The following is a 21,347-nucleotide window of genomic DNA, read 5'->3' on the forward strand; positions in this document are numbered from 1 at the left end:
ATTTCTGTATTCTGCAATAAGGACTGCTTATTGTTACAAATCATTCTGATGTTAAGAAGCTCTCCACAAACATCCCTTTTCATGACTGACAGTTCTCTACTCCACCATGATGCAATCCTCTCTAGACTGGAACTTCAGGGATTGAATGGCTGCGGCATCAATAAAAGCCGCCGACAAACCAAGTGCCAGACTCCAAATCCAAGACATCCAAACTCTGATCTAAAACTCGAAACAATTTCTTCCAGTCCACACGCCTGTGAAGGAAAGACCCTGCTGAGCCAAATGTTATATCGATAGCACTCACTCAAGCCACCAGCAATCATAGACAATTAATCGGTGATCACTTGAGCAATCAACTACCTTTCAGTTACAAACAATGGTAGGGATAAACCTACCAACGGTAACATAGATGTTTGTTCCACCAAAAAAGACACCCATCTACCATACCTGTGAAGGTGGGCAACTCATCAGGTATGTTAAATACCTGTAAATCATGCTGGGCTCAAAAGCCCTCTATTAAGTCATTGTCATCATCAGTGAAACCGCTATGTCACAAGAGTGACTAGCATTCACATCTGCACCTATAAGAATTGGACCAGTGCCAGAGAAATGAAGGATTTTTATCCCAGATGATCAGCAAAAAAGATGGGACAAGTGCGGAGAAGATGGTGGTAATTGTGTGAAAAGAATGGCTTTTAGTAAAAAAACTGAAAACATCATTTCCTGTATAAGATAGGGCTCTGCCTGACCCTAGAGGTTCAAAATTATCTGGATGAACACCTTCCACGTAATTGGACTGGCTGTGTAACTGACAAAAACAGCACAGAGCATGAAGAACTTAATGACTTTCTTCTACTTTCTGTGAGGTTTTATAAATGACAAAGTTTTTGTCCTTCACTTTCCTGTAAATGTAATGATTTAAAAATGTATCACAAAAGCTGTTGCTTGCTAGAATTGAGTGGGTGGGATATGCTTTTAGATGTTTAGAATAAATTGGACTACTGTACTTTTGTATGACTCTTAGAACACTTATGATAATTTCTAAGTAATAACTCCATATTTGAAAAATGATTTTTTAAAAACTATCAAAAGTATCTATTTCATTTGTAATTTATTCCCTATATTAATTAAGGTTGTAGAATAAAAAGCACCAGAATTTTCTTTAGATGGCAAAATTACAAAAGATGTGAAATATAAGGTGAGATTTAAGTAGGAAGTTGCTTTATCTTGTCTATCTAATGCCTAAGTTTATCAAACACTAACATAGGGTAAAAATTCAAAGTTTTTTTGAAAAAAGTAATCATTTTAATCAGGCCAACAAAAATAATTTTTAATTAATTTCTTTAGATGTATGTAGTTAATATAAAAAGTATGATTCAATAGAATCATAAATAGATTTAGCTTATAATGAAAGAAACAAAATTATATTTACGTAATTCACAGGAATATTAATATTGCATAAGCAACAAGTAGATAAACCTGTGTTTATTTGTTAACACACTAGTTTCACTTGCACAGGTTATTCACAGAATGTGGAAAATATTCTTATGAAAAATTAGATCAAATAATTTAACATTTAAATAGAAAAAAAATCTTATTTATGAATACACATTTATTTTCTGAAAATCATTTCTTGGAGGCAAGTTGTTTCTGTAAACATAATTCCTGGAGTGTAGTAACAAAACTTTGGCACAGTTTGATACATTTCAACAGGAATTTTAGAAATTGCTGTTCTTGTCATACCAGGTCGACTACTATACACTTTGCTTTTGCAGTGATTCCCAGAAGAAGAAATCGCATAACACATATCCTGAGACCAAGGAATGTCACCACATTTCTCAAAATTATTTGACTGCTAAATGATTGGTATATAGCAGCCATTTGTATTAGTGCTGGGTGTGATAATCCTTCTTGTTGAAATCAAGCATTATTAATAACTTGTGGAAATGTCTGTATAGTTTTTCATATTAAAATATATATCTATGCTCCAGCAATCAGCAAGTCCAGGAAGAGGAATTGTGGCCATATTAAGAGGAACCACAACCAAGGCTAAAGCTCCTCTAATGTAATTGGCTTCCACTTCTTCAGTCTAGCAGAACATGTTGTACACTGATATTTGAGGTGTTCATAGAATTTGTTTGACTTGTGAAGTCAGGTTGATCATTTTTGAGCTGAAAATAGCTTTAAAAATATAAACTGGTTCATCACCGTCAAAAGGCTATCAGTCAATGGTGTATGTCAAAACTAAATGGATCTTTGCATTTTCAGTCTTGCATCCAATGAATATTAATTTTTGGACTAAATTCTAAATTTGGGGAAAACTTTTTTAAAGTATTTTATTGTCTGTTTTTCGCCCACAAAAAAAAAAACAGAGCTCATTTTGAGTAATAATAATAATAATAACAATGTTATTAAACATATTTAGAATATATTATTATTTTCATCTCTATGTTAATAAGTCCCAGGTGTTACAAACAATTCAAAAAAAAAAAATAGCATCAGAAGCTAAACTAGGAAGAATTGAAAGAGTAATAAGATTAACTTGGAAAAATAAGTATGAGTTAGCTGAGAATGACCTTCACTAGTTTGTAGGAAATATTTGGCTGCATAGCAGACACAAATCTCCACATTAGTTGGATTTCAATAAAACCTGTTGAAATTAGTTGAAAAACTGATGCTAACTAGCATAGTCAATCTAGAGATTTTCAAAACTGTGCCGCTGCATTCAAGTTATTACTCAATTTTTTTGATTCCATTTATTGTATTGTTGAAAACACATCAGCAGGGGGAAAAACCAGTGTACTATATAGATGAAGACAAATTATATATATTTTTTTAAATGAATGGTTTTTAAAAATGAAGTGTTATGTTCAAAGAAAAATGCAACACGTAACACAACAGTATGATCTTAGAAAGAAATTCAGAATAGACAAATCAATTTTCTCCCCTTCATTTTAGGAGTAAGGTAAATTTTAACCATGTAATAACAAACATGACAAATTACTAACTCCACAAGTAACTTTATAAGGCAAAAGAACATTTTTATACATAGGCATTAAATTTATTTTTAGAAAGTTAATTCATTGATCTTCAAAGTTTTTCTAGCAAAAAAATTTATATGTTTAATGGCAGCATCTGTTCAATAAGGAGAACTAGTCAACAACTAAGCAACCCTACCCTTACTTCAAAATATAATTTCAAATAAAATTGGTGAAAATCAATTGGTCTACTGAAAAAAAAGCAATAATGAACTTTTATGACGTTACAATAAATGGATACAATATGAAACACTTTATTAATAAATTCAAGGCAATTTTTAATAACAAGGAAACCATTTATTTAATAACAGTAAAATTAAATTTTGTTGCCTTAAGGCAAAAAAACATCTGATTTTTGTTTAATCTTATACAAATAACATTACTCTCATCTCCATGACTTATTTACAAGTTTATTATATTTGATGACATGCATTTGTTAACTGTTCATGCAAGGATTATAATGAAATTCTATTTTTAAGGGGATGATTTTTTTAGTTTTAACTTGCACCACACTGGTAACAGATATTTTTTTAACGCGTTTGTTGTGGAATTATTTTAATCGCTTTTATGGAGTGCTGACCCAGTCACCAGAACCTAACTTGCATTTAGTGTGGCTGCTTTATTTCTTATTTTTTCTATCATTCTATAAAATTTTATAGCAAAAAATAAGCAATTTTAAGAGTTTTTTGTAAATATTTACATTCCAGTCGCTGGTGATACAAAATGCACCGAGGTTACGACACATTACTTAGTTGAAATTCCTACCTCCAGGGTAAGGATGCATTAATTTAAGTTTCTTTATAACTTATGAAAGCCAAACAATTCAGTTATTTCCTATTTGTTGTCAAGATTATTTGTTTGAGTATAATAATCAGTATCTAATTAGGCCTAATACCAAAAAAAAAATGCTTATGGTTCTGATTAATAAATTGCATATTTATGCAATTGTCAGTGACCTTGTACACTGACAATTTTACTCTGGTATATATGTGGCAGAGAAATTATTAAAAATGAAGATTGCATACTGTGGTACCTTGCAAAGTAATAGAAAATAAGTCTCCAAAGAAACAATATGATTGAATTAAAATGTGGGGAAATCTATGGTCTAGAAAAGAAAAAAAATTCATAAAATTGCAAGACAAACGTCCTGTGTATTTATGGTGACAACAGTGTATTCACATGACACAAAATTAGTTTACACAGAAAAGACCACCAGAAAGGTGAACCAGTGAAGAAACAAAGTTTTGTTATTTATTATGATTAAAGCAAAAAAAGCAGTAGACCCAATGTTGTCCTGCCACTCCGTATTGCATAAGACTATAAAATGGTACCACAAGGTAGCATATAAATTAACTTTAGTAGTCGCAGTTGTTAATGCTTGGATTATTTATAAATGATACCAGGTAACAACAAATTTAAGAGGGTGTTAGTAAATAGTTTGATAAGTAAACAAATACCAATTGATATAGAAAAAGGAGTAGGCAAGAGACTTCGTCATATGCTTGTAAAATCCGAAGGTGAAAAAAGGAGAAAAGAAAAACATGCCGCGGTTGCTACCAGAATCTGGGGAATCGATGAGTAGCAAAGAAGCAGACAGAAAAGTGCATCAGGTGACATCTTTCTGCTAAAAGTACGATGGCAATCCAGGTTATTGTCTGGAGTGTTACAATTCATACCATACTTTTTTAAACTGTAAAAATTTTAAAAAGCTAAGTTTCATTAGAAATTATTGAAAGAATAATGGAAAACTTAAATTAACAACAAACAATATAAATATGTATTATAAACTAAATATAGTAGTAATATTTTTACTTTTATCCTATACTTATTTTGAACCATTATGTATTATTTTGCATTTAACTATTTCAATATTATTTATTAAAAGTTCTTTTAATAGTAATAAAAGGTAAAATTGAATTTATTTACAAATGGATTCTGATTACGCCCATAATTATTAGTGTGGTTCTGAACTCTGGCATTAGGAAAACAATATGTCGCCATTACTACTCCAGATGCCGGTGTCATGAACTATGTGAAAATATGCCAAAACTAACCTAAAAAACCTGATTTGAAAACTAAACGTAGCGGAAAAGTACAACTTGATTCACAGATAGCGACTTAACACGGATAACTGTGTTCCTGAACCCAGCAACCAGAGCTGCACTAAGTGCTAAAATATGTTCCACACCCTAGGGATGGAAATCATTACCATCAGGACAGGCAATTTTAACATCGCACTTGGTTGAATAACCTTTCCTGGCACTGGGGACTGAAACACCAGCCAACGTGTTAAGACAGTAGAGCATACTCCTTCTCTTTGTTCAATTCTTTCACACTTTGATTTTTCGATGCAGTACAAATTTTTATGAGGCTGGATATTAGACATTAAAATATTGATGAGCAAATGCAAAAATCAGGAATAAGAGAGAGTTCAAATTAAGTCTTGTGTAACTGCCATAAAGTATTTCCACTACTTTCCTAATACCAGTTTCATAAAGATATACTAGTATTGCTTTGTAAACAGTGTTGCAAACCTCTTTGGTTGTCTTTTTAACTCTATGCTTTCATCCTGAATAGTTCATCTTTATTAAGTTAAATCTTTATTTTCTTTCATTTTTCATGAATATTACATCACAATTACAGTAACAAAAAATATATTTTATGTACTTAAACATTAATTTTAAACATGTTCTTAAATTTTCTTTTCAGGTATTGCAACTCTTCATTAATATTTTTTTCTTTTATAAACTACAGAATATATCTATAATAAAGCATAAAACAACCTACAAAAAATCTATTAATAAAACAAAAAAGTTATACCTTAGAGAAAGGGCATTTATTTCTGTCTTTAGTTACATTTGAAGCTTATAACAATCTATGATTATATTCTTTACTATTCTAAACATCACAAACAATATGAAAGTAAAAACAGGAAAATTAAAAAAAAAAAAAAACACTGAATTATTACAGTTAAAATTGTTTTGTTAACTACAGTGTAATTTCAGTGAAAACAATACATATATAAGATTTATCCAAAATGAGAGGAACCAGTTATAATACAAATCAGCTTAAATTTAAAATAGGCAATTATTTGTTTAAATTAAATATTAAAAAAAAAAAAAAAAAATGTTATGTATGATACTAGTCTCTGCAACTGAGTAAATTAAATAAAAAAATATACATTTTATTTTAGAAACCAGCAGGTGCACACTTAAGCTGATATCAAACTAACATAAATGAATAATCAAAACTATTAACATTAAATAAAATAGTTAACTTATAAATCCATAAAAAGAAAATATTATATGATAACTGGTCATATTTAAGTTTTGGAAAATCCTAATAAAATTTTCTTCTATAAGTTTTTATGTTATTGCAACACATTCTGCTTAAAATGGAATTTGAAACAGATCAAACAGAAATAAATGGAATAAAATTTAGCTGATGAAGGTTTTTTAAATTTCACTACGAAGAAAATATAGCCGATTTCAATATTTTAAGTTTACTCAAAATTACAGACGACATAATACCCTCTATTAACTTGCAGGGAACTGTTTATTTGTTTACATCCACTTAAGACATGATCCATTTCAATAGAATCCTTTCAAAAAGTGTCAACCAGATCGGAGTGTTTTCGGAAAAGCTCTTTTCCGGTTTTTCTTTTACGGAAACACAACACAAGTACTGCAGTTACATGTTAATTTTTGAAATTAACAATTTACTGCAATTACCTTGCAGTGAAAACATAAAAGATTTCACTGTGATTTGGAGACTAAGGATTTTAATGAACCACTGTCTTATTTCCAAAATTTTAGCATCCGACCGAAACCATTACGCAGCTATATATATTTTTTTTTTATACTTCAGGAAATTTAATATAACAAAAGAAAAATGAATGTAGATCCATCTCCAAAAATATACAGATTCTAATTCATGGAACTACACAAAGTACACATGTATAAGTTTCTTAAATACAATAACACAGCCTAATTTAAGAACATTGTGCAACATTGCAATAAATTACGAACAAATTTGATATGGTAATCAAAAACTCTCACATAAAACATATGAAAAGTTAAAAAAAATCAATTGGAGTTTATTGTTTTGTTTATAAATCAGTTAAGTTACTACTCTTATTTCATTCCATTCCATGAATAATACGATTCAATAATTTCTTTATTAGTAAAATAGATACTCTGTAATATAAATATATTATCTAATTTGCATTTATAGACAATACATCTTGATTTACACATTAAAATTCTAATAAAAAAATGTTTAAAAATATTTATTCTAAATTCAATAAGTTCCGTATTTGATATACTATGTCATGTAAAGGTCAAAACCTTAAATGGGATTTTTATCTTTTCTACAAAGACTGTATAGATTAAATACAATTAACTATTCTAAGTAATTTTTAAATATACGCTATTTAATTTTCACAGGTTTCCATCAATTTTTTCACTTTTTATAAATAAAAAATTAATAATGAATACACATATATAATTTTTAAAAAAATGTAATCGGGGATTTAATGATTACAAAATAAAATAAAACTATGATCCCCAAATAAATGTAAATTAAAAAAGCAACAAGATAAACTGAATAAGTACCATTTAAAGCACTGTATAAATTAATACAAAACGGATCATAAGACCCATACATATATATTTTACCCAAAATTGAAACTAAAAGTATTACATATATATTCTTTAAAAAAAATTTACTGAACCATATAAACCTGATAACATACCCAAATGAAAGATAAATATTGATGTCTTTATACACGAAAAAAAAAAAACATCACAAATTAAAACACTTCTTATAACTACAGTAAAAAAAAGAAAAAAAAAAATCATTACACTTACAAATCACAGCACTGGCTGGTGGGTGACCGAGCGCTATGGCAGCACTATTTTTCACTCCCAACTTTTTCCAGTTTTTAAAATAAATATTATTTATCAAACACTGGCAACTTGATATAACAGAAACCTTCAAAAATGTATGTTTAAAAATGAATTTTAAGATTTCTGTAAGTTATGAAGAAAAAAAAAGCTTTTAAATTTCTTATATAATCAAAAATGATTTGTACAATCCAACAGTCAATATAGAAATCTTTTACAAATTGTTCTGTTCCTGAATGAAGTACTTTAATTAACTTTTGGCACAAAACTACATTTTATATGATTTGTACTAGAAAAGAAATTGCACAATGGGTTGTGTATTATAGTTACAGTTGACAATTATCACTGGGATAACTGCAAGGTAATTGTAATTGTGGTAAAGTGTGATTCCAATCAAATTTATACTTTAAAAATAATCTATAAAAATAAAATGAATTATTTATTCATAATATATATATATATAATTTCAGTGGAGTTACTCTTTTATACATGCAGCATATTTTTAGATAAATTTTTCTCGCTATATAACTTCAACAAAAAGATACGGCTTCAAAATGTTACCACTTTTCATATTACAAAATGAAATGTAATTTCAATTCAGTAAACAACAAAAACACAGATTGTGTTAAATAACTGCTGTCAAGAAAATCTAAAAGTAATAGTTACTAATTGCAAGAATACAAAATACATTTAGTATATATCAATCAGTTGTGTTAATAACTGTTCAAAAACTCAGCTTTCATTTCATTTTTGGAAGACAAAAAATCAAATTAAGAAACACCATCAATGAACAATAGAATAAAATTTAGATTAAAAATAAATCTGAATGGCTAAAGAACTGTAATTGATTAATGAAAACAATCACCAGTTCATTTTCTTAACTCAAAGAACAAAGTTCTTTGAACATTTTTTTAATAAAAATTTGTAGTATTAATGGTTGAGAATTTGTAACACTAATTTATATACAATTTATATACAAAAAAAAAAGAAACTTATATCACACTTTATCACAATATATAAAATGTGAAAAGCTAACAGTGTCCATTCATATCTAAATTAAATTTATTTTATAAATAAAACCGATACAAAATTAAAAAATACACTCTTTAACTACGATAAATTAAAAATTCTGTTAAGAGTAAAAAATTACAAATAATTACAGATTCTAAAATAAAATTAAAAACACGTTAAGTGATGATCGAAAGACATTCATGCTTTTAATGTAACATAACCTACAATTATCACTATTAAGAGTAATATTTACAATTAATCACAGTAAATATGCATACATAAAACTCACTATACCGTAATATGTATGCGAAGAATAAAATTAAAAATACTTTATATCATAATACACAAATCGAAAAAAAAAAAATTGAATACTATAGGAAAAAGTCATAAGCTGAATCTCCAATAGTAACACTTGTACATTAACGTTGACACAAATGAACACTTTGTAAGAAAATAATACCAAATTTTTTCTATTAATTTTTTTCAATTAAAAAATATTATTTTTTAACTTATTTGAAATATGTCATGTAAAATGTTTTAATATTAGAAAAAAATATACATATAAAAATTCACAGTAAAATAACACCTTGTGCCATATGTTATGAATCTTAAGTTTGAAATATAATAAATTATTATTAGACTGGATTTGATTGTGCAAATTTATTTCATAAACATAATTTTTTTAAATTATCGTTTACAGTATCCCTACTGCCAACGCTTGTCCACCAACTGCCTTCACACTCCACTGCCCACAGTCTTCTCCACCAGCCAGTGTGGAGAGGGGGAAGGGTAGAAGCACTGAGCTACCAGCTTTGATAAGCTGCTGTACATGTTATTTTGCTCATCATCACTCAATCAACTTTTTAGGCTGTTCCCAAGGAAATATATCCCGACCAAAGTGCCCATATGTGCTTGTCTGTTGGTATATCGGGTTCTTCAAGTTCAAGTCCCTGAAAAATAAATAAAAACCTTTTTTAAATGAAGTACTGGAGTTATTGATAATGGTTGCATCCTAAATCAATTAGGTATGCAATCAAATGAACTACCTTCATAGTAGCTGGAGAATTTTTCTTGATTCAACGATCCATCGATTAACAAAACATTAAGAATAAGAATGCCCTTATTTATTATAATTATTTTCTTTTAGTCATAACATGTTTTGAGGAACTATACCTGAAGCGGCTTAAACTAGTTATCACAGGCATTAAGCACAAGTACTTATGAAGTAATATCAGATACAATGAGAAACTGATTACAGATAACAGTCCTGCCAAAACATGTTTAATTTCAAGGGATAGAGATCATTTAGTAAGAATGTGCAACATGAGTCATTGTTAAGCAAATGACAGAATAGTAAGAGTAATAACATAGGAAATTAAATCAATTATGTTTAAGTGTATATACAAACAAATTTAGTATATAATAATTGTAAACAAAGAATGAGTTCAGCAAACGGTTAACTGAACTCTCCAAATGATAATTTAACTGAAAACTCATGTTAAGAAATTACTTGGGCAAGAGACTGGTAGGATGAACACTACCAGAAGACTGCAAAAAATAAGATAAAAATTTGTTTACCTTCAGAAAAAATTGGATGAAAAATATTATTGTAATAATACGCATATACAGTTAGTCATTTTGTTTCTTATTAATTATTAAACTACTTTTTCTTAAATATTCAAGCCAATATACTGTACTTGCCATTAGCTCTGCAGAGTTAACTGTTTTTGAAAGTAACACCATTTTTAAGACATTCTTGGTGACATTATAAAACACTCATGTTGCCGAACATATTCTTGTTTCTTATAAAATAACATAAAAGTATATTAAACAGAATTCTTATTAATTGGTATTTAAAAAGGGGGCATTTATTATCATAATTGTCAAACAGGTGCTGAGGAAATGTACAATGAATAGACACATTATTAAAAAATATAGAGCAAGTATAATACAGGATTTGGCAGAATGATCTGACAATTTTATAGTCATCATTATGTTGGTATAACTGTCAATGAGAAGATGAGAGGGACAGAGGTCCTTCTTTCAATCTTAGTTGCATATGGTCATACCATTTCCATTGCCATCATGAGTTGATTGGGTGAGCATTATGTGTTTGTGATTGAAGCCTATTTTAAAAATAGCAATTCCTTATCACAACAGCGTTTATTTTGCAAAAATTCTAATTTAAATCAAAATGCATCTATTCCCTCCCAGTAGGAGTACAATATTACTATGGGTAAAAAAGACTTTTGAAAACATTGTCTTGCTTTAAAAATGAAATCAACCAACCAAAAACGCAGTGAGAATGCCCAAAAGCATTGATACAGTAAGGTTAGCCATAATTCAGTCTCAAAGACATTCAATAATGAGGTATGCTAATGCACTAGACATTTCGGATCAAAGTATAAGAAGAATTCTCCATGAAGACCTTCAGTTCCACTCCTATAAGACAATGTCAGTGCAGGAACTCAATGCAAATGAGTGGACTTCTCAAAAAGCAACATGCATGTTCATCCTCCATAATGTCCACCACGACACCATTATACTTTCAAATGACAAGGCACATTTTCACCTCTGGATGTGCCAATAAACAGAATTACTGTTACTGAGCTGCCAACAGTCCATGAGAACTTTACCAGCGACCACTTCACAGTCAATACATTACAGTGTAGTGTGCTGTTTAAATTTGGTCTAATAGGCGCATATCTTTTTGAGGAGTGAAATCACAGAGGATGGCTCACCATATGTAATGATGTGTGACTTTTTGCTACTGAAACTGAATGAGCTTGGCGACTGAATTTGATTCTAACTATGATGCCCCCATCCATACAGTGAATTTCCAGGAATGTTTTTCGAGAAATCTTTCCAGTATGTTTGATTTCATGACAAGGTAACATTCCATGGCCAGTGTGTGTTCACCTGACCTGGGTATTTGTGACTTAAAGAAGCCACTCAACATGAAATTTCAGGAGTTTCACAAGCATGAAATTTTTTAGAAGGAGGTTAAATGAGTGCTAAGAAAAATGGGACGCATTTGGATGACAATCTTTCAAGTAAAATATGGAAGTAAAACTGTATAAATTGCTTTTCAATTTGATACATTAAATTTTGTAATACTATGAAATACATTTTTATACTGTCCCTCCAAAATCATTAGATAATTCTGTTGGACTCTGTAAAAACTATACTTAAATAACAAACATTTAATAGCCACATAATTTTTTGTTTTATTGATGGGCAAGAATCATGAAACTTATTGATGAGGGAGCTATAGCTTCAAAAAAAAAAAAAATGTTCTTCAGTAATAATTATGCTGTCACTCTGTCAATCTCTGTGGCTGAGTGGTGTGTATTTGGTCTTTCATCTGGAAGTCCTGGGTTCCAATCTCGGTCAGGCATGACATTTTTCATATGCCATAAAATTCCATTTCCATATCCTATGCACAAGCTGGTGATATAAAGGAAAAAACCATCCTCTTATGTTCTATACAAAAACAATCTTCTCACAGTTTAAGAGAAATAAACTAAAATAACTTACACTTATGCAATTATTATTTGGAAAAAATTAAATTGTTCAAAATAAGATTATTAAGGATTGTTAAGAAATAATCCCAAAACTAAACCCAATAAATAAAAACTTACCTAACTATCATGCCAGGTCGTAGATCAAAGTTCTTTTTCACAATATCAAGAAGTTCTTTTTGAGTTTTTGTTGAAGTACCGTAATCAAAAAGAGTTATAGAGATAGGTTCTGCAACTCCAATTGCATATGAAACCTGTAACAAAACATTTACAAGCTGGTCAGACAATATAACAAGCTCATACAATTAATCAATAGTAAATCCAGTCACTAAATAATAAATTCATTGAAACACCAAGTTTAGTCTATCAAAAAAATGTCAGAGGCGCACTCAAATACATTACTGGATCTGCCAGAAGAGAGAAAAAATATGTAACACTTGAGTTACAATTACACTTGCTTCTTAATGGTGACTCAAATAAATCTATGAATAATCATAAGATTTCTATCAAAAATAAAGAATTAGGAAAGATTGACATACCTATAGTAAATATGTTTGATTAAAATGTTTTATATATATATATATATATTTATATTGTCATTTCAAATCTGTACAAAAGTACAGATTTGACAATAAATATGACAATAAATATTATGCCTCTTATGGCATAATACCACTGTCCATTTTTTTTCAAAATGGACATTTTTAAGCTATACTTGAACAACTTTCTGCGCTCTATCAAGGAGAATAAAACACTTTGTCCAATGTTAATAAATAAAGATAGAACATGTTAAAATAATACTATGTCCTGCTTTGCTCAGAGGACATGTAACTACTAGGTGGACATGTATTTATGTTCACCTAACCTTTTCTTGTTTTGTACAGTGGCATTAGACTATGTCAATGCGAGTTTCAAGCGAATAAGTTGACAAATGGCTGGCCAGGATGTTGCTCGTTAGTCACTGAGGTTTCGACTGTAATGATATCTTGCCTGCATTTTCTTTAAAATAGTTCAGTAAGATCAGTTATTATCCAGTGGTAGTAGACTTAAAATCATACATATCTGGAACTATTTTATTGTAAGCTGACTTGGATATGTTTCTTGATTTTGGTATATTGAAAATTACTTGTATTATAAAAAAACAAATCAGTCCTATAAAGGAAGGTTAAGATAACATTTTTCATTGAATGCTCTATTTATTAAACCTAACCAATAAATAATTTCTAATAAAGTGCTTCTCTTTTATTTTTAATGAGCATTAGGAAATATAACTAATATATATATTTAAAAAATATAATTTTATAAATACGTATTTTTATACATAACTATAAAATTTAGTCCATTGTAAATGAAAACTATTTCTGAAAACTAAAAAAGTAAACATGTAAAAAATGTTTGAACTACAGATTTAATGAATTCATTGTGTTTTCTGTGCTTTTAACAAATTTTAAATTTTGGTTTTTCAATTCTGAAGATTTTTTTCAATCTTCAGATTTGAATTTCAGTAGTGATGAAGAAGTTTATGACAGTGATGCAGTTGAAGAATACGTGCCCTCTAGTGGAACAATTACAGATTCTGATGAGAATATATCTGGTGGTAGGTAGGACTAATGTAAATGACCTCCAGCTGTTTATAATAATTCATCCATTGAAGAGGTAAGGCACAATAATATTAATAAAAAGTAGATAATAGAAAAACATTTGATGGAAAATGATTTATATTTAAGTAGTGAAGATGATTTAAATGAAGAAAATATAACTGTAGAAATAGTGGATATGCTTTAGTCAGTAATTTATCAATAAGAAAAATAAAAAATAAGGCAACTATTAAATAGTACGGTAAGAAGTGTGTAAGAAACAGAGATGAATGGTTGTATAATAAGCGCAAAAAATAATAAGCTGCAGGAAAGGAATATCAGAGTAAAAAGGGTGAATTTGTTCCTGCTAAAAAAATGAAAGCTACTTGTAAATATAAGATGAAATGCTATGAGGAAATATCTGTAAAAGAAATAGAAATTATTTGTAAATTCATACAGGGATAAGAACAAGAGCACTGATATCAAAAGGCAATTTATTAATTAGTTCTTATGCAGATGTTACCATATAAGCTCGTTCAAGGAAAAGATACAAAAATGTTAACATGTTTTAAACAAAATAGTATTTTCTATTATTTCACTGTAAATAACAAAACAATTTGTATCTGGAGAGAAATGTTTTTGATTTTGTGCACAAATACATTGTGCATTTCTAACATAGTTGTAGTAAATATTTTAAAGAAAAGGCAGGCAGTCGAACCTCAGTGACTGACGAGCAACATCCTGGCCAGCCATTTGTAGTGTTAACTCCTTTGCTTGAAACCCGCATTGACATTTTTCATGAAGACCAACATATTATAGTTGAACATATAATAAAACAGTTGCAGTAAATGTTGGTACAGTTCATAATGTTATCAATAAAAAGCTAAGTACAGCAAAACAAGTGCAAGAAAAACGTGATGAAAACTTGGGTTAACCATTTTGAACTAGAGCCCAAAAGACAAAGCATGGAATGGAAGCACACCAGCTCACCTATCTGAAAGAAATTCAGTGGGAAAAGTCATGTTAACTGTCTTTTGGGATGCCCAAGGTGTCATCTTCTGTGATTATTTGGAAAATCATCGTACAATAAACGGTGTCTACTATTCAGATTTGCTGATGAAAAAAGTAAACCCAGCAATGAGAAAAAAACATTGCGGATCTCAAAGAAAAAGTGTAATATTTCTACATGACAATTCTTGCCCTCACACCGCCCAACTGACTCCATTGGAAAAATAAATTGGGAGATACTACCCACCATCCTCCCTATGGTCCAGATTTGGCTTCCTTGGATTTTTATCGGTTTGGTCCACTCAAGAAGGCATTACGTGGAACAAGGAGGTCAAAGAATTTGTGGGAAAATGGTTCAAACAGTAAGACAGACTTCTTTGCATCAGGTATAAAAAAGTAGTCAATCGTTGGAACAAGTGTATTAATATTGATGGGGATTATGTTGAGAAGTAGTTAAAAGTTTTATTTTGTAAAAATACCCAGTTTTTTCTACATCAATTTGTCTCTTTATTTACTGAATGAATGTCCCTTGCATTTAACTTTTTGTTAATATAAGTTCAGAGAATGTGGCTAAAGAGTGGTTATACTCAAATGTCTTTATACAAAGTTTAAGTTGTCAGTTATTTAACTAACTGAAGTAGACACTTGTGAAACTCGTGATTCTTGCACTGCTCAGTTAGAGTGCGAAGTGTCAAGAAGAAAAACTGTCTTAAAATTAACTAAGATTTCCATCTTACAGAATCGATAACTTGGTACGATTTAAAAAGCAAAGACATTACAATATCAATTACTAATCCAATACACAAAATTTTGATGGGTGATCTTCAGAAGTGTTTGCATACGCCATTAACATCAGCTGGGCTAAGTTTCTACAAACACAGATTACGGACTATAAATTTTACATTATATGATGCATCTAACAAAAATGTTCACTGTATGATGTGGGATGAGACAAAAGAAAACCACGGTGGAAGTGAGAGTGAGTCTGCAATATTGAAATGGGCTGACGCAGCAATTCCTGGTTCAAGTGTAGAAGAAATAACAATCTGTACTGATAATTGTTATGGCCAGAATAAAAATATGGCTGTAATTATGTGCTTATTTTATCTTCTACATAAGTATAGGATTTTCCCATATGGAGACAGACTCTGCTCATGCTCTATTGGAAGGAAAGAAAGAAATTGAATATGATCATACTTACACCACAGAACTGGCAGCAATTAATTAGACAGTGTTCTAGCAAATTTACTGTTCACAATATTGAGATTGAAGACTTAAGAATCTTAAATCACTGTATTCAACTTTCTATTCAGAAAAAGCATGTTAATAAAGAGTCTATTTAGCTTTCCAGTGTGTGCATATTCAAGTGCGATAGGAAAGTCCTGGCATATTATATTTTACAACATGTTTTGAATGGGAGTTAATCAATAACAAGGTTCATGAGGAAAAATGATATTACATTTCCAGTGCCCCTTCATCTGTACCTATTTATGATTTGAAGTACAGTGATCTAATGTCATTACCACCATACTTACTGTCTGACTGTCATGCGTTTTACAGAAGTTTGAAACACCATTACCCAGTGGGATATCACAATTATAATGAGTAGCTTTGAAAGTAATAAGTAATAGTGTTATTTTTTAAATCTTTCAATAGTTTCATGCAGTACAGAGTAAATGATAATGAAGTTTCTTCTTAATTAATAGTAAATCATCACTTTGAGTAAATTACTGGACTTTGTTTTGCTCATTAGGTTACATTAATTTATCTTTGTGAACTACCTGAAACAGGCCTGAATAGACCTTTTTCTATTAAGTTATATATTAATTTTCTTTATCTTAATATTTTTGCAGTAATTTTTATAAAATTAATGGTAGCGTTTATTGATTTTAACTAAATGTAATTTTTTCTATTACTAATAATAATGATTATATTTTTTTGTATTACGCTGCAGTAAATGTTAGTTATATTACTGATTATAAAACAGCATAATAAAATTTTTATTATAAAACAGTATAATACAATTTTTGTATAGTTGCAAGATTTTTCCTTCACAACATTATTTTCATTAATGAAAATGTTTTTCTCAACACCCTAAACACAAAAATAAATAAGCCGATAATTTTTAATTTTATAATAACAATTACTGTATTTTTTATATTGTATTTCCTCAAGATTAACTGTAATACCATATTTTACAGTAAACTTGCACGACTATCCAGCCCTACATAATTACTACAATAAGTAAAAAAAATATGTAAATAAAAAAATAAATGCGGCTTTTCTTATTATTTTTCCTTGTACTGTACTGTATATACCAATCTTTTTTTGTCTATGTGTAATTTTGTGTTCATAAATGTTTTTATTTACATTATTTTTCGAGTACATTTCCGGGTGATAAGAATATTGACTTAATTACATTATAGTAGGCCTATGTACATTTCCCATAAATTATGACTCATTCCTCATCAAGCACTCTCGCTCAGAAATGTTGTGCTCATTGGCAGGAGATGTAAGGACAAATACCGTATTGCAATGGCACAGTCAAAATACATGACATCATTCATTCATTAAAAATAGAATATTTTATCTGTGGTACTAGTATAACCTAGCCATACCAAAAGTATAGTGCAGCAGGTATCTCATTTTTTGTCCTGATCAGTTCAAAAATAGATATAGTCGAATTAAGTTTGTGCTCAGTTTAATCTTTTAAAGTGGATTTATCAATGTGCATGTGTAAGTTTAAAATGGGAGATAATGAAAGAAAGCTGTGGTGACCTTTGAAGAAAAAGCTCCATGCAATAGATTGGATGTTGGTCAATTTACAAAAAAGATTACTTCAGAGTCAGCCATAGGAAAAAGCACTGGAGACTGGAAAAACCCACAGGGAAATAGAGAAATACTGCGCTAACCAAGCAAGTGGAATTGGCATCAAAGTTAGAAAAACTATGCATTCTCAGGCTGAGGAGACTTTGTATTTGTAACATGGGTTTTTAAGGGGAAAAGGTTTGCCTATTTCAGATTCCTTACTTCAAGAAAAGATGGTACAGTTTAAAAAACTAATCGAAGGAGATAAAGGTGAATTTACAGCCAGTGATGATAAGCGGTGAAGTGTTGTCTGCAGATAAGAATGCTATTCTCAAATTCAAAGCTTATCTTTTCAAACTGCAAGATAAGTTATAAATTTCTGAATAACAGATATACAACTGCAACAAAACAGGACTTACAAGATGTAACTGTCAAAGACCCTAGTGTTTAGATAGAAAAAGTTACATTTGGATATAAAAAAAAGCAAAGAACGCTTAACAGTTTTGGCAAACAGTAATGCAACTAGAAACCAGAAGTTGAGGCTAAGCTTAATCGGAAAATCTAAAAATCCAAGAGCATAACAAATAATCTATAATCATTGCTGTTGTATTATACTCTTCTGAAAAAAGTGTGGATGAATTAAGAAATTTTCAAAAATTGGTTTCACCATGAATTTGTACCGGCCATTGAAAAACATTTGGCTGATAATAATTTACTTAAGAAAGCAGTCCTTATCTTAAGACAATGCACCATCCCATCTGGCTACCGATGAATTAATAAGTGGTAATATAAATAAAAATATAAAAAAAATATTTTTTCTGCCTACAGATGTTACATCAGTCTGTCAGCCTACAGACCAAAAGGTCCTACAAGCTTTAAAGAAAAAGTTTCGACAGCGGCTATCACAAAACACCAATTAAAGATAACCAAGATATTCAAACAGAATTGATATGTTAAAATATAATATAACAGTATAATTGACATTATACTATGGGCCTGAGAGATGGGAAGAGATACCGGCCATATTGCTTGTGAGGTCTTGGAAAATATTACTAGATCATAAGGCCAGTGACAATTGGGAAGATGTAGAAATTACAAAATAAAACAATGAACTTGTTTCTTTGTTGAAAAAAAATCCTGGCTGTGAGGTGGCTGATTTGAAGGGTGCAACGGAATGGATGAAGCAGAATGAAATTGAAGAAATAACTGATGAAGTAGTAGTGATTGTATAAAATGAAGAGCCAAGTGAAGAAGATATCGTTGAAGAAAGACCGGATCTGACACTGCAATCTTAAGGCGATCGAGGACCAATTAGAGCTTATAGGAACTTATAGGCTTATAAGGCTCTTAAGGAACTTATAGGACTTATAGGCTCTTAAGGCCTTATATCGAGGACCAATGGATATATGTGTTTACGTAAATGGCACAAATTATCAGTAAGGAAGAGAATGCACTGAAAGACACAAACTTCAAAGACTTTTATAACAGTTAATCAAGTAAGTCTATATGCACTGTACATTTTTATTAACATTAATACAGAACATAAACATCAGACTGTAGACATATGCTGTTCATTATCATAAATTTATGAATTAAATTCATCAACATGAATTTTGAAAATGCACTATACAACAATGTTTTTTTAAAAAAATACTGTATGTGAAACAAGGTATATTTTGGAGTACAGTATGTATAAAGGTCGTCAAACTCATAGTAAATGATTAAACTTTGAACTCCACTGTATCCAGCTTTCCAATGCCTTTTGCATTAAATGGGTCAGTCAAAAAAATGGATCGACAAGGAATGATAAAGAAATGCATTTCCCCCTTTCTGTCTTGTAACAATTCAATTATTTATTCCGTCAGTAGGCAAAATTATATTCAATTTTGTTAGACTAATTACTACAGGCAAAGTATAATTCACTACGTGAACATAATTTATCTGTTTAGAGTTTCATTGTGAGAATTAAAAAGGACAAATTAATACAAAGTTAAATGAAAACCAACAAAAATGCTTTAAAAATTCTCCACACAATGCTATTATGTTGTTCGGCAACAGTATTCTGTTTGTTTTTAAAAGAAAGTAACAGGTGACAAAAGTAATGGTGAAATGAAACATGGTATATGTTGAAACATGTACCAAAGACTAATATCTTTCTTCCTTTTCAATTTTTGAGCAGTAAAAGGTAAACAACCATTAAAATTCATCGACAGAAAGGAGTTTAGTACAGTGATATATGTCTGCCACTATAGTACTACAAGTGTATGAGTAGACTATGAAGTTATTTTATAACAAACTTCATGGCCAGATCAGACACACAGAGTTGTGATGCCAGAGGCCATTGGAACAGTTAAGTGAAGGAAAATCGAAACAATATAAATAAAATAATCATGTTTGGGTACAAATACTGGATCAGCAGCATATCATAGTCCATGATGTTCTGCTGTCCAGTAAAGTGCCAACAAGACTGCAGAATTGAAAGAAAAATGTGATGATGTCTGTAACGAAATCTTATATTTTTATTCCACTAATACCATACCAGAAACCAAACAAGGAATAGAAAAGAAATCCTGCATTGAATGAACGAGAATAATTTTGGAGCACTACATACCCAAAGAAACAGTAACTGATGCAACATACAGTGATTTCCTCAAGAATCACCTGTATCTAAGTCCAAATGAGGACTTCTAAATACAGATATTTTGTTATAGTATGAAAATACTAATCCCATTTTGCAAAAATTCAATATTTGTCTTTGATTGTCTCTGGTACCTAGGCCTGGTGATTTTCATGGATCACACAAAAGAACCAATAGCACACCAGTCTTTTAGATCTGATGAAAAGATAAAAGATGATGCTATGTTCTCAGATAAAATACTTAGTTTTCTAGAGGTACCTGGAATTCTGAATTGTTGGAAATTGTACTGCACCATAACTATACAGAAAGCATGTATATATTATGTGTTTAATTATGAGAAAAAAAATATTATGTAATGGTTTGATTCTTTTCTAATTCATTCATTATCCTGTTGTTATCAATTATAAAAAATTACAGTATTATTTAGTAATAACACTTTTTTGCAATTTTACTTTTAACTGTTTTCATATGGATATAATAATCATACCAGTTCGAAAGAAGTTTTTGTTTTACAATCAACCAACCTAGTGATTAAAACTAAAATATTAATTGCTGTATATAATCTCGAACTTTGAGAATAAAAACAAGAAATCACTTACCTGAACAAGACATCTTTTGCAATAGCCATTCTTAACGAGAGATTTAGCAACCCATCTAGCAGCATAAGCAGCTGACCGATCAACTTTGGTGAAATCCTTCCCTGAGAATGCACCACCACCATGGGCACCCCAACCTCCATATGTATCTACAATTATCTTACGACCTGTCAAACCTGCATCACACTGGATAAACAGAAATTATAAGCTACAATATGAAATCTCATAACTAAGAAAAAAATAGGT

General features: G+C 30.1%; 1 protein-coding gene across 2 annotated transcripts in view; it reads right to left on the reverse strand.

The window, feature by feature from the left end:
* Window positions 1-3,313: 3,313 nt before the first annotated feature.
* The window catches only part of Sam-S (S-adenosylmethionine Synthetase), a 113,793-nt gene continuing 95,759 nt past the window's right edge, over window positions 3,314-21,347 (reverse strand). For both annotated transcript variants that reach the window (XM_075361319.1, XM_075361320.1), the window contains exons 8-10: window positions 21,105-21,287; window positions 12,595-12,728; window positions 3,314-9,903 (exon numbers count right to left, since the gene is read on the reverse strand). In XM_075361319.1, coding sequence (XP_075217434.1) covers window positions 9,801-9,903; window positions 12,595-12,728; window positions 21,105-21,287 — 420 coding nt within the window. In that variant the 3' untranslated portion in view covers window positions 3,314-9,800. The remainder of the gene's footprint in view (window positions 9,904-12,594; window positions 12,729-21,104; window positions 21,288-21,347) is intronic.

The sequence above is a fragment of the Lycorma delicatula genome, chromosome 3, assembly GCF_047948215.1.
Source record: "Lycorma delicatula isolate Av1 chromosome 3, ASM4794821v1, whole genome shotgun sequence".
In the NCBI taxonomy this organism is placed as follows: domain Eukaryota; kingdom Metazoa; phylum Arthropoda; class Insecta; order Hemiptera; family Fulgoridae; genus Lycorma; species Lycorma delicatula.